The sequence below is a fragment of the Eucalyptus grandis genome, chromosome 1, assembly GCF_016545825.1.
Source record: "Eucalyptus grandis isolate ANBG69807.140 chromosome 1, ASM1654582v1, whole genome shotgun sequence".
Classification (NCBI taxonomy): Eukaryota; Viridiplantae; Streptophyta; class Magnoliopsida; order Myrtales; family Myrtaceae; genus Eucalyptus; species Eucalyptus grandis.
The window spans coordinates 43610623-43626305 of record NC_052612.1 but is presented as its reverse complement, the minus strand read 5'-3'; the positions used below and the strand labels follow the sequence as shown (position 1 = coordinate 43626305).

Genomic DNA, 15683 nt, shown 5'->3' with positions numbered 1-15683 from the left:
GTTCAGTCTCACTGCTGCTGTGGACGTGACCCTGAACGCTGTGTATGTTGCATTACCTTTCCTTTTTGTCTGTCATCCACGTAGACAGATTCCTCTCTCTCTCTCTCTCTCTCTCTGAAGGCTGCTGAGATTGAATGATGAGGGGAAGGGAGCCACCACCATGGTGGACATGTGAGGCCATCACTAGGGTTCCTGGTCTGCCCTTTGGTGTAACCTTAAGTTGGGAGTGCATTCAAGCGATCACTTTTGCAAAGTCATTTGCTTTTCCTTTTTCTCCCATAGATTGACATTAGAAGAACTTTTACCCTTTTCTTGGGGGGAGATTAGAGAGAGGAAAAAATAGGGAAAAAAAAGAAGAAGGAAAAAACATCATTAACATCTGAGTCTTTCAGACCCTCCCTCCCTCTCTCTCTCTGTGAAATGAGGTTGGAAAAAGCAACTGGAGGGACTCTGGTTTCAAATTGAATGCTCCAATCCCTGCGGTGTCAAGCAACTTTAGAGGCCCACAAAAGTAGGAAAATCAGGAGGTGAAACTGGTGAAAGGAAGGGAATCAAATAAAGCAATGTTGGGGTTTCGCCCAGAAATCAGGATCATCTTGCATATTCTTCGAGATAATTTCCCACCGTCAATCATCTTGTACGGCACAGTGTCAATTCCTGTCCACTCTTTTAATATTTTCTGAACCCCCTTTTACTGGGCTCTAGTCACATGCCCAATTTTTTAGGTCACTTTTCACCTTTCTTGAGGCAAGACAAGCAGACAAGCACAACTGGCTCAAGAGACGTTTTCCCCATTAGCCAACTCATAAGGCCAACATAGTCAAATGGGAACAAAATATGTTTGGCACACTTTAGTACCGTTCATAATATGTTTTGACATATTAGGATCCCGATCTCTTTTGACTTGTGCTCATTTTCTTAACCAGATGTACAAGAAACACGGCATTCAATCTGAAACCTCCTTGCCCTCTTCCAAAAGGTGCATCTATAAACATCAAGTGAGCCGTTCAGAGGACTTTTTTCTTTAAAAGGGGGACGTCATCGTTTTAGGTGGTCATACATTGTGGCTTTTGTCCGATTTGAGTAGATGAAAGAGTTCTCCCTCATCTCCTTAATTAGCCGTATGAAAAAACAAGTTTAAGCCAGTCAATTGCTTAAGACTGTTCTTATCCAATCAATCTAGATGTGTCAAGCGACCCAAAACAGAATCTTCCACATCAATGCATGCCCAGCGCATAAATTGTGTGGCATGCATTTAATAAACTTGCGCGCACTTGTCATCAGCAGTTAAAAATCAACAATGGTTAGGCACGAGCAAGGGATGTCTCTCTAGCCGTGTCTCTCGTTTCTCCCTCCCGCTCACTCGATTCAACATGGTACACCAGAGATTCGTGGTTGGAAAGGAGAATCGATAGAGAAGATCCTGAACTTACGCATCACAAACACTGACAGTAGCAGCCAACAGGAGCTAAGACCACATCAAAGACAGGCGACATGAACCTCAGAGGTTTGCTGAGAGAATATACAGAGAAGAAATAATTATATCATAAGCTCTAAAAGGGTCTAATCCTATGCTAATCTAGTTTGATCTACAACATAATATTTACATGTTAGCATGGCTGCTGCATCCACCACTGACAAAAATCCCCTTTGTCAAGCTAAAATTCAGGCATGGGCAATCTAGAGTTTACTGTCGATTTTCTTGTCAAAATACCGGCAGTAGGAGGTAATATGCACTCCGACAGATATTCAAAAATTCCTCGCTCCTCTGACTAATGAAAACTTATATCACTCCCTTGCTCTTCCCCAGAAGTTTCCAGAGTGAGAAGAGACTTACTTGAGCCAAAAAATGTGAGGGAAACAAATCTATAACATAAAGAGGTACTTGAGATCTTCAACTGTTAGACGAGTTGCAGTACCACCTCCTTGGTCTTCACCAAAAGCAGAAGCCACCATCTTTCTCTTTTCTTCCTGCAAATTACAGGAGCAAAATGAAGTATGTTAGCACGTTTAATATCCCATCACCAAATGGATTTTAAGGCCAGTAGAACAAACTATGCCAGATGATTATTAAAAAAAAAAAAAAAAAACCTCTTTCAGCATCTATTACTACGCATATGTTCCTTTGCATAACGATAAGTGATAAGGTGTGCTCTCTCATCACATAGTGATGGCTAATTAAAATGACCAGAACACATTTGATTAACAATTATGGGGGAGAATAGCAGACTTCATGGCAATTAACTGGCCATCAAATCTTTTATTGCAACTGACTGATGAAAATTATTTGTTTTTCGAGGAAACAGATAGTGACTGCACTGATGATAATTAGGTTCCTTGTCTAGAGAAAATGAACAATCACTGAATTGATGCTACTATAAATTAAAGACCGGGAAATGAACTTGCAAGATAATTACATTTTTTAAAACCTCAAAAGAACCTGTAAATGTCAGATTCAAGCCTAACAGAGCTTAGCCTAAAAGAGAGACCAAGCAGTACCTGGAGAGCCAAAATCCTATCTTCCACTGTATCCTTAATTGTGATTCGAGATACAGTAACTGGTCGAGTTTGTCCAATTCTATGAGCTCGATCGACAGCTTGATCTTCAGTGGTTGGATTCCACCAAAGATCCAAAAGAATAACATGACAAGCAGCAACCATGTTTAGACCAAGGTTTCCTGCTTTTAATGACATTAGCATAACGACTATCTGCAAGAAATTTCAAACATTCAGGTGTCAAGCTCAAAAAAAGGGGGGGGAAGACACAACGTGATTCTCTGGTGAAAACAAAACACACGACAAAAGATTTCCTGCTTAGCAGCATCAAGCTCCTATTACAGACATTTAACAGCATATTCTACTAATTACGATAAATATGCAGGGGTCTTTGGTCCAGTGCAGTTCTGTGAGAATATGCGTATCCAAAGCAAAACTGACAGGCATTGAGAGATGACTGAAATGTTCTCAGCTATAGCAGCCAAACCTCAGGATCGGTGTTAAAATCTTTCACAGCTTTGTCTCTTGCAGAAAGGGTCATTGTTCCATCAAGCCGTCTATAATTTATGCCAAAATGGATCAGATTTTGTTCAACCAAGTTTAACATACTCGTCCACTGAGAAAAGACAATTGCTTTAATTGGTCCTTCAGGAGGAGAACTTGAATAAACAGTTGTGTGCTTAACAGCTTTAACTCTGTATGTAGAATCCCCGGTGCCTGTATTTTCAAAAAGAGACTCATCGTCACAGCCCATGGGACCATGAAGCTCTGCATTTGCACTTTCTCCTCTGCATTGCGACTGTAGAATCTCAAGAAGAGCTTTGATTTTAGCCGAACTAAACTCATGCTCCATGATCAATGATTTGTCAGCTCGCTGTGAACTCGTCGAACCATTTTCAGAGTCACCGTAGATGCAACTTCTGAGGATAGCTTCTGAGAAAACAACATCTGGACCAAGAGGTTCTTTACATCTATGTGCAGGACATGTATTATCGTCACCAGTCAGATATTCAGACACACACTGGTAACAGAAAACATGGCCACAGCTAGTAACAACAGGGTGGTCCGGTGTATCCTGAAAAATACATAAAACTAAAACCATTAGACAGAGTACAATAAATCGATGCAGGAATATAGATTCCAAAATGTCAATCAAATGCAATAGATGACATATTCCATAGTTGAGATGTTAAATGATTTCTCTGGACTTGCAGATACACAAGCAAAAACAAATATGGCTGCAACACGATTAGTTAGACTGCATTGTGGAGTGCAGACAAAGTGATGAGCACAGGTGTGCATGCACACATGGTCACAAACACATCCAAGCACTTAAAAAAACACGTACATTGCAAGCAGTACATGTGGCCAAGGATGTCACTAGGTGATCCAGGAGATCTTTAAGTGTACTTCGAGATAATTTTTTTGCCGCTTGCACAGAAAAGTTTCCAACAGAGTCAGAACTGTATCCTTTGACAAGCAATGGATGGTCACAAGCCTGTCGCAGGCGCAAAAGCATCAGAAGGATATTTGCATAGTTCTGTTTTACAGTGCCAGCAGCAGCATATGCCTGCAATATAAAACTAGACAATTAGGAGCACATATAGCCCAGCATGAGAAAGAGGGACCACCATAAATTAATCAAAATACGACAGCATAATTTGTGGAGACTCAATTTGGAATATTACAGTGTACAAATGGACCGCAAGGTTTTGGTTAAAAGTTAATATATTGCTTACCTTACCAACAAAAAAAAAAAAAAAAAGGACCGCAAGTATGCAACATCTCCAAACTGCAAAATTTTGATCAATAGCATCACAATGACCACCATCTTGCCTAGGGCATCCTTGGTTTTGTTTCCCTTTTCGTCTTTTTTTCATTTTTTTTTTTTTTTTTTGGGCGGGGGGGGATGGGTTTGGTTTGGAGAGATGTTAGCACAACAGTTATCATGCCACATCAGACTTAAACTAGAGGTAACGTCACTTAAGAGTAAAAAAGCAATTCTACTTATCTAGATCCTGTCCAGAAGTACAGCAGTGACTAATAAATTATAAAATAATAATGCCCTGAAACTTTATATGCTTTATGGGATGTCAGACGTAATTTTCCCAAATATAGTCATTATGGTCCTCTGTGAATGATTTCTTTCTTTTAGGAGATGCATGGGTAAAGCCCGCTCATAAACGTAATCCACAGTTGCCAAAATACTTACCTAATGAAGAGGAGAAAGCAAAAAACAGATATGCTTAGAATCATACTCTTCTCCAGAGTCAATTTGTCTCTACCTGTCATTGGACGTACCAATCACCAAATTCTCTCTCTTAGAATTATGTGGATTCTTCACTGTGTAGAGTTGATCACAATATCTAACTAAAGCACCCACATCGAGATCACAAACAACACAGAGAAATGAGTTCTTTAATAACAAAGATAAAGGAACACAGAATTAGCAGAATTCTATCCAAAATGATATAGACAGAGACCATCTTACAAATAGTCTCAGTGGCAGCACAATATATGACTAGAAAAGGCTCTTTTAAATGACTCTGAATGGTACCAGTATTGCTAGCTTAATAACAATACACCATAATGCTAGTGAGAAAATTTCAGAAAGTCTGATCCTCACCTTGAATTGCACACGTGAATCATGCTCTAGTTGGGTGTAGAAATCCCTCTCTTCTTTTGAGAAATCCACCTTAGCCAAGTGTATTGTTTTTGGAGGCAATGTAATTATCGGCTCCCCATCAATCAATGTTCCTAGAATGTGAAAATAGCTCATCAGTTTCCTCAAATAAATTCATCATCCAAAATATCAAAGGGATAAATTATTTAAGGATGCACCAATGACAAGCAAAATTTATTTTAAATACTAATCAACAATTCCAGTCAAAGCATCCCAAGTGTTAAAGGTCTTTCACAATTAATGTGCAAAAAGGAAAGAGGAACCGCCACGTGGTGTATTTTGGTTTGCATGCCCCTTGTAGGAGGGAAATAACAACCATCAAATGCTAGATCTAGGATTTCTACAAATAAAATAAGCAATTGTACACATGCAGAAAGATACTCACCTTTTGTACGACGCAGCATTACAGCCCTAAGGACTGCTTGGAGCTTCTTGTAACCATGGAGCGAATTTCGCGATATAGGAATCTTTATGGTCATATAAAATGCTTTATATGCAGCATATGGTTCATACTTCAAGAATCTGAAGTAGCTATATAAATCATCAATTGCATTCTGTATGGGAGTTCCAGATAAGCACCATCTTCTTTTGGCTCGAAGGCTACAGCATGCTCTAGCAACTTGAGTCCTGTGATTTTTTATCGTCTGGGCTTCATCCAAAATAATCCTAAACCACCCTACTCTAGCAAGTGCACCACTGCTGCAATCAAAAGACGAACTATTAAACCCTTTTCTACCCTTCTTCCCTTTCTTACTAACATTGATAGCTTTTTTCCTCTTCTTATTAGCTGAAAACTCCGACGATAATCCATATGCTTCCCCATTTCTTTCTTCAGCATCATCCTCATCAACCAAAGGTTGTTTTGGTACTTCGATTGTTACAATAGCATATGTCGTGACAACTACGTCATAATTTGCCAGTTCAACAGGATCCTTTGTCCTGCTTCCTCCATGATAGATCAAAATCTTAAGCTTGGCTTCCTCTGCAACTTTCTCATCCAACTCCCTAGCCCATTGCCGGACAACACTGGCAGGACAAACAACCAATGTGCCTCCAGCAGGCCTCCGCTTACCGAATGCATTGGAGGAGGTACTCACTTCTGGAATAGGTTTTGAATCCTCGGATTCTGCAGGAACCTGGGATTTGTTCATAGCATCATTACCATTTTCTTCATCATCATCCAAATTCAGCGCTTCAGTTTTGGGATTGGGCATGTTTCCTGACTTTGATTTAGACTGTAGAAACCGTTGCATTTGTATAAGGGCAATCATAGAGATGGTCTTACCAAGGCCCTGCATCATCCGAACAGTTAATCTAGGATGAAATAAGGGGAATGGTTGACAAATATGTAGGCTGAAAGAATTGGCAGAAATCGACCTGATCATCAGCCAAAATTCCACCCAAACAGTGCAAACTTCTTGTTTCCTTTTGAAGCATCCATGCCAAGGCAATTTTCTACTAAGACAATAATTAGAGAAAATCCATATTTATCTCAGATAATGGAACAGGGATGGTATTTAGAAGCACCTGATGTCTTAAAAGAGATACAGACAAAAGACCATCCGGTAACTTAGCTTCAATTTTTGGTTGATTAAGATCCTGCGAGAGTTAAAATATCAGGCTCTGACACTCAAATGCATATATTCACCATCGATAACTAAACAGATTGCGCACTGACCCAAAAATTTAACTCACTGACCCAAAAATTTAACTCCCTTTTTTTATTTTAAACAAACTCGCATGTAATTCATAAAGTGAATAGAGCTAGTACATGGAAAAGTAAACCTAAAGGCTAGTGAGACGTTTAACACTAGATAGCCAAAAATATTAACAAACTCAAGCCCAGCAGGGATTGCTGTCCTATCAGTCACCAAGGTTAGTGGTTCTTGGCTTCTCGCAACTAAAAACTTAGCCTGCCAAAATTATACCAAGATCACTGTATACCATTTTGTCATTACTAATTACTACTCTGAAAAATTAAGCTGTCACCACGGCTTGAGGATAGCACACCTAAAATATCAAAATTCACTCCAAAACCGAAATGCCACATGTTGAAAAGTGTTGACAAGGAGAAACTGGCATCATAAGTCATCCAACATGTAGATTTTTATCAACTTGAAATTAACAGCAATAGTACCTCTAGTGCTGCTTGATAAATCAGTCTCTCATCATTTTTGGTCCTTTCATCACCAATCCCAGAATGAAAAATGGGATCACTTGGACCAGTAAACTGTGCAGCAGACACAGACTTCATGGGCATAATTGACGGTGGCAAAATCCTACTACTTTTGTTCTCAATCATGATAACTTCGTCATCAAAATTCCTGCTCCAAAGGTCTCTCATGTAGCCCTTGCTATCTGTCGAACTCGGCCGTGAAGAGTTTCCATGGATATCATTAATACGACAACCGTCCACACTCTCTTCAAAAAGGTTTTCCTTATTAATGTGCACATGTGGCTGTAAAGATGACGGAAGTGTTCTCTTCAAAGCCTGCTGTGATGAAAGTCTTTCATAATCACCAGTAGGGCTACTAGAAATTCGGGAGTTTATGGCCGAAGGCAGAGCTGAATGCCCATTTTCAGGAAAATATCTAACATCATCAGCCTGTGAGCTTTGAGCAGAGGATCCAATGCCATCATTGATGGAAGAATTTGCATGAACTTTCGCTTGTGGAACATATCTCAAAGAGCTTCCAGAAGTAGCAGTTTCTTTAGCAGCAGAAAGTAATTGTCCATGAAAATCTAGATTCATCTCAAGGCTTATTAGTTTCTCCTAAATTTTATCAATGAAATTTTACTAAGAAACTTTTATTTACTAACCTGGCTTCCTAGTGCTCACACCAGAAGTTGAACTCGAAGCCCATGGTGGTAGAACCCTTCTGTCTTGGCCAGTACCATTTCTTCCACTGTCTTCCACTTCTGTTTCGCTATCTGAAGAGCTTATCTCTATAGGATCCATCGCCAACTTGCTGCTGCCTAATTTACTACACCTTTTCCTCTCAGCAGGAAATGAAGAGCAAGAACTAGCCAACCAGCAAACCTGCTAATTCTTAAGTATGATTATCATGTTAACACACAACCACGTGAACACTGAAAAACAAGCCAAATCATTATGCTTCCAAAACTGAAATTTCTTGACTCACCGAATCTGCTAAAAACCTGGAGATCCAACAGCTTAAAAGAAAGGACCTCCACATTGAATCATTGAAATTACAGAGATGATCCCCATTGTCAGATGCATAAGTCATTTCCATGCCCACTGCCTTCAAGATTAGGAAATTGCAATTATTCACTACATTCAATTTCCTCACAACTACACCAAGATCTGGAAGTGCATAAAAGTTCTACTTATAAAAATTTTCTTATCAGTTGAGAATTAAGAGTTCATTAAAAAGCACAAGGGCAGGTAAAAACCACAGACAAAAAGAAGCTCAAAGACGAGCTCGCTTCCACCCAAGAATATGTCCAGTATCTGAAAATGAATAGTAATAAATGCATAGGATAGAGTCAATTCACCAACCGATACACTACTCACTTACATGGAGTTCCCTCTTTTTTTTTCTTTTCTCAACTGAATAGGATAGCCACAACAAACCAAAACGAAGAAAAGACCTAAAAAAGGTCGAGGTTAGTCTGGTAGCCTACAAGTCAACAGCACACTGCCTAGCTAATAACAAGGATCACCAGATTATATCCTGAGTTTGCAATCCATTACTCCAACAAATGCCGGTCCTTAGAACAATACAGACTAGAAGGACTAATTACCCTCCGGCACACTATGTTATTCATCATTCTCATTTCGTGCATGCAAAGAGAACTTCTGCCGATTTATCTTTTCGCACAGACTACCAATTCGTGAAATCCTAATTCCACATACCACATCTTCGGAACTCATCATGCATCAATAGCCTACCCATCAATTACCAAGCAGCCCTTCACACACTGCCCTTAATACAGCTTTCAAGCCGCCGCCGCTCCCAATAATGCCGGAGTCATCATGTAATGGCAAAGACTAGGGAAGTGACAGCAAGAATCAGCATCCTATCACGCTAGCAGAAACGAGATGCGGGACGTTTGCCCATGAGTTCATCGATTGAACGGTACAAATTAAGCCAAGAATCCAAATGGGTCATCACTAAACAGCAAAACCCACTTATACTATCCATCCCCAGTCACGAGACCAATCGTCCAAACCCCCAAAAGGTCAAAAAAAAAAAAAAAAAAAAAAATTGCGCTTCTCTGTGTTGCCGTCACGCACAATCATTGTCGAACGAACAGAAGTGCGGTCAATTGCGAAGAGAAATCGCGCAGAGCGAAGAAGTCAACGCCGGTCCGCACCGAAAAGTTCCGAACTTTACGATCAATCCGGCGTACGGACGCGTGGAAAAAGACAAGAGAAGAGATAATTGAGCACGCAGCGAGCGAAGGCGTCGGCGAAGAATCAAGAAACCCTACCTCCGATGGTCGATTGCCATTGCAGCCGGAGCTCCGCAACGCTACTTCCCGTTCACGGTTACAGAAAAAAAAAAAAAAAATACAAGATCGTGTCCCTCCCAAAAAAAAAAAAAAATCGAAAAACGGAGCTTCGCAGGCTCGGGGAGAGAGCGAGAGAGCAACGGCAGCGTTTCGAATAGGCAAAGCCGAAGTTGGCTTCTCCTATTTAGGACACTCTTACTTCCTCCTCTTTTGAATTCTATAATGAGGAAAATATTAAGGGAACATGAAGTCCACACCACATGAAAAAAGTGACCTTATGACGACAGAGATAAAGGTAAAATACAAAAGAGTCCAGACAAGTTCTTTAATTTTGGGGGAAAAAATGAAAACTTTTTTTATTGAATTTCAGCTGGCGAATGGACCTTCTTGGCATTGACTAAAATCTGCATGTAATTGGAGGGAGAAGTAATTAGAGAAGCCCCCCGCAGATATTTGGCAATCAAGAGGGTCGAGATTATATATTATGTTTCTTTTTTTTGATTGGTTGGGGGCGTGCATGACAGTTATTCATTTTTGTTCCAAAATGATTTTTCGATTGCAAACTTGTTTTTGTAATAAAAATCCGTTTAGTAACGTAATTTCAGTTTTCTATTTCTAAAATAAATTTGTAGTCTATAAATAAGTTTGGGACAGAAACGAGAAAAAAAAAATTTACTTCTCTACTTCTATAAAAAAAAAATGAGAAATAATAATTCTTCTCGTCACTTGTCATCTCTATTAGTTGATCACTTGTCCGTCGTTATTGCTCACCATCCACTATTGGTCACCAGTCGCTAGCAATCACTGCCGCCCCTCGAGATGGAGAAATTTTATGAATTCTATGTCAGGAACGGAAATTTTGTATCGTTATCAAACATGAATTTTTGCTATGAAATTAATTTAGGAATATAAATAGAAAATTCTATTTCTTTTACAAAAATCAATTTCGACTGTAATAATTATCATCCGCGCCTTTATATATTATGTTTCTTGATTTGGCTAAAATGTGAATTTTTTTCCCCTTTGCATTCTGGTGAGAATAATATACGTCGAAAATTATAAAGTACTTAAATGCCCACGAATTAATCTTCCTTCTAATATTGATATACTTATCAACAATTTGGGGCACTCTTGACAGGATGTGTTTTTTCCCCTATTCAACTGCAGGGGGAAAAAAAAGAGAGGAAAGAAAGCGGGGAGAAAAGATTTAAGCCCTTTCTCTAATTCTTTCCTCTTTTGCCTATTCTATTAGCAAAATATGTGATATCCATCCTTACAGTCTACAGCCAATAGTTTGATAAATTTATCGGAATAGTCTCTCATACAACACCATCTCCAATTTGGGCTTCTATAACCATAAGAGCTCTGCTCAAATGAGACCAGGAACATCAGATTATCTCTGCTGTGAAAGGCCTTTTGACTAGTCTTCGCTTAGAGAACAATTGGTCCTGTCTCTCCGACCAAACCCAACAACGGAATCTCCATGGGAACGACTTGATTCTGCATGATATTCCTTGATATGGCACCGTTGTTGAAGAACATGGTGTGTGTATTTGCCTGGGTTACATGAGTTGGCGCCATTCGAACTTAGTCAGTTGGTTTACCAGACTATTGTAATATGATTCTAAAGGTTTTCAATTTGTTTGTTCCGCATTTCGGGTTCTCTCAACTCATTTTCAGGATTGAAAAGGAAGACAGAGAATCTCAGGACATTGCTCAAGTGCTAGTGAAAGCTGTGGCGTTTGCCCTCAAAACAGCTTGCTTGGTTCGACTAGGAAAGCCAGAAATTGTCCCGCCACTGATCAATCTCGACATGATCATTTTGATGTTGAAAGAGGTCAGACTAGCATGCCACTTGAGGTCCCTATCTGCTCGACTCAAACCCGATGTGCTAGAGTCAACTTCCCTGCTCTTATTTTTGTGATTGTGGAAATTACATATGCGATAGCACTTCAAACTTGGCCCTCACAAAATGCATTCAATCTTCTGATGAAAGCAATTCATGTTTTCTTCAGTGGTTTGTCTTTGGGGCGTACTCACTGAGTTCTTGTGCAACTTGACACTGCTATTTTCAGATTCATCTTGCTTCAAAGTTGAAAGCATAGTCATTCATGAAGAATATTCGAGGTGTTGCTTCATTTGTCCCTTGAAGCAAGGTACTTTCGTTAGAAGGATGAGTGAATGTAAATGAGTCAGGCCAGTATATAATGCAGCTGTCTTGAGGTTTCGTCATAACCCATTTTGGAGTTCCTCTTCCATACCGTGGTTGCATCAGTCGCCAAATAGGTTGTTTTAGAATTATCTTCCCTACTCGTTTTGTTCTCTCACTACAACCCGACTCTGAAGCGTAAGATGTTCATCTACTACCATAAATGATGCATGGATCCAAGAAAATTCAGAGGTTTCTCCCCTTACTTTTGCTCTCGCGACTTGCAACGCTGATCATATGCACATTGTGGCTCTTTTTGCAGAGCTTTACCATCTGCAAAATCTTGAAAAGAAATCTGTTTCTTTCCTTTTTACTTCCATTTGTCCAAGATGGGGAACACATATGTCCAGTTTTGCTTTTGTTTTTCTTTTGGCCAAGATGAGGGTAGATATGTCCAGTTCAAGCAGTCTTGCATATGCATGTTTCAAAAACTTAGTGATCTTGCCAATGTCTGTTTTAATTCGTAATCTCTTCAAACGCCAATTGGTCCTTCTTTTCAGAGCTTGTAGTCCCTAACATTGCTTTCGAAGAGACTGATGTCTGAGAAAGGAAGCTCTAAAGTACACAATTGAACTGGATTGTCTCAGATTCTCGAGACATTTTATTGTTCTTCGCCATTAGTGAGTTGAAATAGCTAAAGAAGACATTCCACAGTTGCATTGAGTTCTTGGGCTGGATTCAAATAGCAGATCCGTTTCCAGATTATTGAGAATTGCACGCACATTTATCACATATGTTGCCTGTCAATTCGCTTAAACAAATGATTACTCAAAAGAGTTTCTTGGCTTTGTAGTTTTCTTATGGATGGTTATACTCGAAACTTCAGTATACTACTTAAAGAGCTACAATTTATCCTTAGATGGCTTGCTCTAGAAGTTAGGTTGGATCTGTGGAATTGTATGATTTTACGCCATTTTCCACAACTATTATGGTTCAGGTGCTGCTTAGTACACCTAGTACTCGAACCGGTTGAATACGAGCCATAGCCAGAGCCTTGGAAGGATTCATAAATCTCGTAAAATCCTCCATTCTGTTCATCACTTTCCACATTGATGCGAGAGTTCGTTTACCAAATTGTCTCAAGGCTACTAAACCGTCTGGTCGATGTTGAGTACAGATATTCCAAGGACTCGAGTAGTTTTCGTGCTTTGAGAAGTTTACCTTTGTGTAGTCGTGAATCGGGGGTAAGGGTTGATTCAGATTCTCTAGTTTTGTTTGTCACAACGCGGTCCCTGAAAATTCTTTCTTGCTTTGTGGGCACGCGATGCCTTCTTGTCCTCTGCTTCTTTAGGCGTTGCAAGGAGTTGTCAGATGACATTGACCATTTGTTCTGTTTATTATAGGTCAGCCATCTAAAAGTGACAGCCGCTCGAGCATCTGCGAACGATCGGGTGAAAACTCTTGTACATGACACAAAAGGAGGTCAGCCTGAATAGGAATCTCTCCCTGCTTTCATGGCTGTGAAACAGTGAAAGTCTTCATCTTCAAGTCATCGACTTCCGAGGAATGCGACGTTTTTTCGGATTATCCTCACTTTCCAAGTGGTCCTTAAATTTGATGAATTTCTCTGCAGCGTCCAGTTCTTTCTTTAGCTGTTCACAGCGCATAGTGGCCACAAGATGTGGCCACAGTGTCTTCTTCAGACAGGACATGATGAATTTGATCGATCCTCAGGATTTCAATCTCATCGTGTTGTTTTTGAGGACATACATCACTGCATTCCTGAATTCTATGGGACCTCGAAGCCTTAGAAGCCCTTTAATTTGCCGTACTCGCCAAAAGATTAGGTCCATCGGCATTCCTCCGTCGATGCTTTCTTTTCCTAGTTATCAAAGCAGGACGAAGCAGCAATCCATGATTCATGTGCCAATTAAAAGTTACATGTCAGCCGGGTCGTGTTTGCTGTCACAGGCAACGACTGAACCGGTTGCTGCTGGCATATTCGGCACATCGGAACGTGAGCATGCAAAACTGGTCAAGTAAATTGTCTAGGCCTACTAATCCTAGCTCCCATGTCAATACTGGGCTTTCGGTAATCTATACAGGTCGTGAGTTGGGGAACCGACATCGTGATCATTGGCATCGCAATGGTGAAACTGCTCGACGAACCTGAATGTCCAGAACAAGGGCTAAAGGGACTAGAGAATTTCACCAGATCCTTAAAATGGCTTTGAATCGCCATTTGTCCACTTTTGTCCATAAGATATTTGGTTAATGATATGCTAAGTGCTAAACCTCATTTCTTATGAACTCATGTGGTCATTGAATTTCTATTGAAAACTAAATGATATGCTAAGTTCTAAACCCACCTACTCCAAATCTGTAGATTCATTACAGTCAACAAGTCCTTTTCATCGTACGCTCCTCCCCTCATCTTTCAATCTCGCCCATCCCCACCAAAGCGATGGATCCTCCAACATTGAATCGTCGCTCTTCGTACTTCGTACAGATCGGACGAGCCCTTCGTTCGGACACCGTCCTCGACATCACCAGACGACCTCCCTCCACATCAAGAACTCGAAACAAGAACGAGGGTGCACTCAAAAATCCATACAAATCTCAACCCTTCTTCGGAATGCTCTTCCCATGTCCGGATGCGAGGACGTGCTCTTCAACTGAGATCACAGCAAGATACACGCGACCACGACACGTTATACTCGCACGACGAAACGCACCGTGCCGATCATAATGTTCATTTTCCATCGGAAATTGCACCGGCGACTTCCGCAAGCGTGATGTTCGGAATGATTCATAGCGACCCAAAACCTCATTCTTGCCGAAACGATGGGAATATTCGAAGGCATCATGACGAGGTTGGAGTTCCCGCGTCTTGCATGGGGGGCTCGATGGGTCCGTGTATTGAGGGAGCTTCTTGCCACGACCATTCCTAAAACCCTGCGTCCGCACGGAGGAGTCCTCATGCACTTTGTTGTTTTTCGATTTCGGTGTTACTTTCAAGGACACCCCTTTCTTCTCGTATCTTCTTCCAAAAGCGACAAGTCGTGCTCGACTTTGCCTCGAAAGCGACGGGTCGTTTCCTCTTGGGCGTGCTTCCTTGGACCACACTTTTCGAAGCGCCTGCCGTCCGGCGACCCCCCTGCGAACCCCACGGTCCGAACTGAGGTCTTCCGAACCGCATCCCGAAATGGGTCCAGACTCAGGCTGTGAATCGGTTGGTTTAGGAGTGAACTGGTCGAACAAATATGGTATCGGAAAGAGTCGAGGCAAAAACCACACTAGTATGAACCAATCCAATATTCGATGTAACCAATCCGATAGGACTTTCGTAACTTCTGTTGAACATTAAGCTAGTTTAGATCCCACATGAGCGAACTACCTGATCAATAGCAAGATAGGGATCAGATTGATAATAATATATGAGCTAAAATGTGGCGGCACTAAATGAAAGTAGAAATAAGGACGGAGTATTATATGAACTACATTCACTTGGAGGGATGTTCAAAATCCAGTATCAAAGAGTAAAGATTAGAGAGTACGTCGACAATAAAACTCTCAGTCTATCATATATAAAATATACTCTGTGACAATAAAACTCTCAGTCTATCATATATAAAATGTACTCCGTATGACAGATGAACAGTCTATTTTATTATCAATGGGTGACAGAAGAATTGACTATTCAAAGCACCTATTAACGCACTTCACACCGATACGGATAGCTATTGCCTCAGTAACTATTAACTTACTTAACAAGTACGATTCACTCCGTATTACGAATCCTATCCTATCGACAAATACGGATGAAAGCATGAAAACGGAAGGTAGAACATTCAAGAGAGGGAGGACTTCGCATCGGAT

The 15683-nt window shown here is 40.6% G+C and overlaps 1 protein-coding gene across 3 annotated transcripts; it reads right to left on the bottom strand.

The window, feature by feature from the left end:
* Positions 1–1395: 1395 nt before the first annotated feature.
* On the bottom strand, positions 1396–9837 carry LOC104421195 (helicase-like transcription factor CHR28). Of its 3 annotated transcripts, none has more exons than XM_010033066.3 (12): positions 9635–9837; positions 8323–8442; positions 8000–8219; positions 7317–7888; positions 6707–6778; positions 6557–6634; positions 5565–6471; positions 5123–5253; positions 3845–4066; positions 2984–3571; positions 2500–2709; positions 1396–1971 (listed from the first exon to the last, which is right to left on the bottom strand). In XM_010033066.3, exons 2-12 carry the CDS (start codon positions 8431–8433, stop codon positions 1867–1869), a joined length of 3216 nt encoding a protein of 1071 aa, XP_010031368.2. In that variant the 5' UTR covers positions 8434–8442; positions 9635–9837; the 3' UTR covers positions 1396–1866. The 3 variants fall into 3 exon arrangements, with proteins under 3 accessions (XP_010031368.2, XP_010031367.2, XP_010031369.2); XM_010033065.3 differs by having other exon boundaries at positions 7317–7921; positions 9635–9831; XM_010033067.3 differs by lacking the exon at positions 9635–9837 and having other exon boundaries at positions 7317–7921; positions 8000–8228.
* Positions 9838–15683: the final 5846 nt, after the last annotated feature.

Bases quoted from the DNA above. Each gene is read 5' to 3' on its own strand.
- LOC104421195 (XM_010033065.3), bottom strand. From the start codon at position 8,433: ATGGAAATGACTTATGCATCTGACAATGGGGATCATCTCTGTAATTTC. The intron at 8,220-8,322 runs GTGAGTCAAGAA...AAGAATTAGCAG, and splicing joins CCAGGTTTTTAGCAGATTCG to GTTTGCTGGTTGGCTAGTTC. The intron at 7,922-7,999 runs GTTAGTAAATAA...AGATGAATCTAG, and splicing joins TGTGAGCACTAGGAAGCCAG to ATTTTCATGGACAATTACTT.